Source organism: Oryx dammah, unplaced genomic scaffold, assembly GCF_014754425.2.
Source record: "Oryx dammah isolate SB20612 unplaced genomic scaffold, SCBI_Odam_1.1 HiC_scaffold_23, whole genome shotgun sequence".
Classification (NCBI taxonomy): domain Eukaryota; kingdom Metazoa; phylum Chordata; class Mammalia; order Artiodactyla; family Bovidae; genus Oryx; species Oryx dammah.
The window spans coordinates 106,988,453-106,993,877 of NW_024070207.1; the positions used below are offsets into that span (position 1 = coordinate 106,988,453).

The 5,425-nt window shown below is 45.7% G+C and overlaps 1 protein-coding gene across 1 annotated transcript; it reads right to left on the reverse strand.

The window, feature by feature from the left end:
* Positions 1-3,104: 3,104 nt before the first annotated feature.
* On the reverse strand, positions 3,105-4,148 carry LOC120882609 (melanoma-associated antigen B10-like). The gene has a single exon (XM_040266627.1). It carries the CDS (start codon positions 4,146-4,148, stop codon positions 3,105-3,107), a length of 1,044 nt encoding a protein of 347 aa, XP_040122561.1.
* Between the last annotated feature and the right edge of the window lie 1,277 nt (positions 4,149-5,425).

Consider the following 5,425-nt stretch of genomic DNA (forward strand, 5'->3'; position numbering starts at 1 on the left):
GGGCTTGCATAACCCTGAACAGTGACAACAGCACAGCCAACCCATATTTCTCATCTACAGAAATGTGAGATAAATGTGTGTTGTTGTAAGTTCCTTAACTTATGGCAATTTGTCGGCAATAGAAACATACTAAATGTTCCTAAAAATCTGAGTTTGGGGTAATGTAATTCCTACAAGGCTATACAGTGATTTCCTTGGTCCTTCCTCATCCTGCCACTTAGGAAAGAAGCTTTGGTTCTTGGCCACTTAGTTAAGTTCACTCTTCAGTGTAAGGATTCAGTGGTCAGTCTCAAATAAATCCAAGGTTAAATTCTCCTTTCTTACTAACCTCATCCACGCTCTAAAATCTCTTCCCTAACTTTAGGGTTGTCTTTCAGTAACCTGTAGATCCTGTGTGAAACCAGACTCTACTCACAAGTCAATCTGGAAAAAAAAAAAAAAACTTTTAGTGAAAGTGCCTAAAGCAGATGGGTGTGTGTGTGTTAGTCGCTCAGTCACGTCCGACTCTTTGTGAGTCCATGGATTCTAGCCCACTGGGTTCTTCTGTCCATGTGATTCTCCAGGCAAGAATACTGGAGTGGGCAGCCAGTTCCTTCTCCAGTGGATCTTCCTGACCCAGGGAGTGAACCTGGGTCTCACACATTGTAGGCATATTCTTTACCGTCTGAGCCACCAGGGAAAACCCACGTCTAAACCTCACTGCCGAAGTAGCCACATGAACGGGGCTATTGTTATCAGAGAGGTTCATAGTCAGGGATGGGACAGACAGGGGACATCTAAATCAGGAAAAGGCAAGTGATTCTGGGCTTTTTGTTCCACTGGGAGCAGAGGCCAGCCTTATGAAGGGATAATAGACAGCAGGTCAGGATCCAGACTGTGACAGGAGAAAGATGCAGGGCAAGAGTGATGTTATTTCTGAAAGTGCTTGATTAGGGCAGAGTCAGCTCCCAAGGAATCCTGGGGGGAGGGGCAGGAGAAGCCTAGGTGAATTAAGTTCACAGCCTAGACTGTATTAATTCTCATTTTCATTTTTATTATACGTGGGGTAGTACATTGGCAATAGGGTCCTTCATTTCATCGCCTGAGAGACACCGTGGAGTGTTGAGACTAGAAATGAACTAAAAGACAGAACTGCTTCATTCAAGGAGTGGAACAGTGAGGGCCTTAAATGAATTCAGACCAGAGATGTAGTCCTAGTTCTGACACTCATGAGCCATGGGAAGTCAGAAAAATTGCGAAGTTCTATGGGGCTTTTCTATGAAGTGAGTTTGATAGGCCTTGCTGTGTAGGATTCCTGGGATATATGTAATACATGAAACTACCAGGCATGGTGTCTGGCAAGTATTGGGTCTTTTGCAGTTATTGCTATTATTATTTTGATCCCAGATCCTACCAAAATCTGCTCTATGGTCTATTTAATCCACGAAATGACTGAGAATATGCAGCACCCTATGATATGGCACAATAAATCAGCTAATATGAGGCTTAACAAGTAAAACTTAATATATAAGTTGTTGAGGTTATTTATTGTGTGTGTAAGGGAGTTTTCCAGGCTTCCCAGGCAGCGCAGTGGTAAAGAATCTGCCTGCCAATGCAGGAGGCACAAGAGATGTGGGTTTGATCCCTGGGTGGGGAAGATGCCCTGAAACAGGAAATGGCAACCTGCTCCAGCATTCTTGCCTGGAGAATTCCATGGACAGGAGCCCAGTGGGCTACAGTTCATGAGGTCTCAGAGTTGGACATGACTGAGCATACACACTCGAGCCCACATGTGCATGTACGTGCACACACACACACACACACGGGAGTCTTCCCCAGTTAGACGGAACTTAAGGATTCCAGAATTTGTGTCAAGTACCAATTCCTTCCATCCCTTCCAACCCTCTTTCCATTCGAACCAGCTCTATTTTCATTTATTTCAATCCCATTAAAAATCTAGCCCTAACCTGGAGTTTGCCAAATTGCATACAAGACAACCTAATGAAATGAACTTCAAATGTAGTGGACTCCATTTCCCAAGCCAGAGCAAAGATGGCTAGCACAGTGGCTTTTGACCACATGCATGTCATAGAGAGTATCACCCCTGTTTCCCAGAAATTCCCTGGGTATGATGGGCATAAAACACATAGTTCATGTGCTGTGCTCAACTGCTCTGACAAAAGGACACTGGAAAGGATGCAGGTCACCTCCCATTCCAGGTGGAGAATTCTCTCCAGTTTATCCATGACTCAAATGTAACTGCAAGGAGTTTTCCATTTCAGGCTTTAGTCTCTCAACTCTGGACACACTTTCTGAAGGTCTGACCCTTGCCCACCACTCTCACACCATCATTTGACCCACCTCCTAGCTTACCACAGCCTGACTCCCATTGAAGGATTTGCCATTTCTCAAACTCACTTGCCTCAGAGCGTTTACACTTGACTGCTCACTTCTGAATCCTCCAATGTTCTCTCTTCCTTTTGATCTGTCCTTAGGTCTGAGTCTCTCACCATCTTTAATTTACAGCTGTTGCTAGACTCAAAAATTCTATGGGCATGCTTGTTTATCCTGATGTTCCCAGTAGTAGCCTAGAGCCTGTCAAAGAGCAAGCTCATGGAATGTTTGAGAAATAGATGAGACAGTGTGAAAGAGATCTTATTTTATGATATAATTAAACACATTCAAGTATATATCTCTTAATTTTACAGAACAGACTAAATGTGATAAGGCATGTAAAACTTTATCACCTTTTACTTTTTTTTCTATTTTTTGATCTGAGCCATTTTACTGCTGATTTCTTTTCACATTTCCTTGGAAATGCCTAATCCAATAACATGTTATCTTGTTCTGAATAAGTAAATAGGACTTAAAAGTTTCCCAGTTTATTCTATAAAATAGTAAAACTCTTACTTTTAAACCTCATAAACATCAATACACATCTGATTTATATTATTCATAAACTCAGATTCTGAAGCTAAACTTTCTACTAAAAGGAGCAATATTCATGCAAATTAATCCACATAGAACAGGAACACAAACATGTTATATACTCTGTTTTCTCCAGCCCTGCCCCAACCTTTCACTAGTGAGAACATTAGCTGTTCTCTTCAAATTTTCCTCAGCCTTCATTTGGTGTAGGAAAAGCTGCGGGCTGTGGCCCAGGAGCGGGCACTGGCCAAAGCAGCAGTACGAGCCCTGGCTGAAGCTCTAGCTTGGGCTCTCTCTTCCTCATCTCTCAAAGCCTCCTTATACAAGGATGGGTAGGCAGCAGGGACCGTACCATGGATCTTAGCTACAAACTCCAGCACTTTCATCTTGGTGGTTTCAGTGTAGGCTCTGGGGCCCCACAGAAACTCATAGCGTGGAGGATCACTATTGGCCACCTGGCGGTACTCCAGATACTTTTTCTGCACTAAATCTTTGGTGATGACCTGCTTCACATCCCCATAGATGGCATCCTTCTTCCCCTCATATATCTTTATCATATTCAGCACTTCCCACACTTGCTCCTCAGTGGCGCAGCTGCCCTTCGTGAGGATCACACCCAGGACAATCATCAGCAGACCAGTCTTGGGAATCTCTCTGTCATCACCCGGCTTTTCGTCAGAGCCCAGTTCCAGTTTATTGACAAGGACATAAATACCCCTGTTGGGATCTGTTTCTCTCACGTCAAGGCCAAACAGCAGCTCCACATGCTCAGAGGCTTTCCTGAGGATCTCACGGAAGTGATTCTTGTGGTTGTGGATTACATTTTTCAGCATATCTCTCTTGGTCACAGGCTCTTTCATTTGATACTTGATCAGAAGGTAATTCACCAACAAAGCAACCTTCTTGTCTACAGAATCTTTGGGACGGTGCTTAGTGGTATTTTGACTCTGAGAGACTTTTGGCTTTTCCTCTCCTGGATCAGTGGCACCTTCACTAAATTTTGCATCTGAAACAGAGGCAGCAACAGTGGTGGTGGAGCAGATTTTGCCAGGCACTTGAAGACTGCTGGATGTTCCAGTGGCAGCTGAGCTCTGGGGAACATCTTCAAAAGAAGGAGATGGGGAAGAAGGGAATTCTTCCTCTGGTTCAGTGGGCTGAGCTTCCACCAGATCACTGGACTCTTGTTGAGCCTGGTGGCGTTTTTCACGGGCGCGAAGCTTACTCTTCTGACCCCGAGGCATGATGACTGACAGTACGTGAGAAAGAAGGTAAATGACTCTATCACCTGGAGGAAAGAAGACGAAATGGTGTGAGTCTTCAGTAGTGATGACAGCCCCCTCTGCAGGTTTCCTTGCAGGCACTGCTCTAGAAACCCATAAGGCTCCTCTTCCCTCATCAGCCTTTCCCCTGAAGACTCTGTAGAAGTAACTAGAGTTCTTCTAGAAGAACCTAGAAGTAAACTTTGGGTTGCAGCTCTCCAGCCCTACCTGGGTCCTACTGGAGCTGATATAGAGTCTGGCCAGTCTGGGCCCTCTGGAGCCTCCCCTGTTCTGGAGTAGCAGGTGTTTCTGTCCATTCACATTCAGGGCCGTTACCTTGACTTCTGGCAGGACCCGAGGTCCTGTGCTTAACTGCTCTCATGCTGACTTGTCACTCCAAAGCCCTCACATCCCTGACATCATGAACTGAAAGGGGACATCACTCGGATGGCAGCCGTGACAGAGCTCTCTGGGACCGTCTCCACCCTAGGAGAATCAGGATTCTCACCCTTCACTCAGAGGCCTTACCTTGGTTTCTTACAGGACCTAAGACTTCTCCCTTGGCTGACCTTAGACCTACCCCTTTGGAGCAAGGCCTTCACATCTCTGAAAGTCCCAGGAGTTGTTTAGGGAGGTCTCACTTTAACATATCTTCACCAGGAACCCTTGCCTGGGACGACATCACATGTAGGGCTCTGTGAAACACCCTCTGTTCTGTGATGAGCTGTCCCGTCAACCCTCAGCTTCCTGATAGTAATTCATCCCCTTGACTAACTGGTGTCTTTCCTTCTTCAGATCTGAGGCCTATAATAATCAAACCAAGGCCCTCATCCCCTGGTATCTTGGAATATGCAGTGGGGGTGGGGGGGCAGACTCAGTATGACAGATCTCTGAAGGGCTTCCCAGGGCTGGTCACAGAGGAAGGGCCTGACTTGGTGCGCTACCCTTCAGTCCTCACTATGACTTCTAGAAGGGCCTGGCTGGATCAATTCCTTGTAATAGGACCCTCTTCTATCTGTGACCACTGAGGATAAAGTGAGAGATGTCTTAGCTTGACAGCCTTGCTTAGCTTGACACCAGAGCTTATAACACGGTGGCTCTCTGTGGGGCCCTCTTTGACTTAAAGGAGGAGTTCCTACAGTCCTTGCTCAAGGTTCTGAACTTAAAGCCACCCCGAGGACTCCTCCCTCTGCTAACCTGAATTATCTAGCATTAGACCAAGGCTCTTATACACCTCCCTTCCTCCTCCCTCTGCTCCC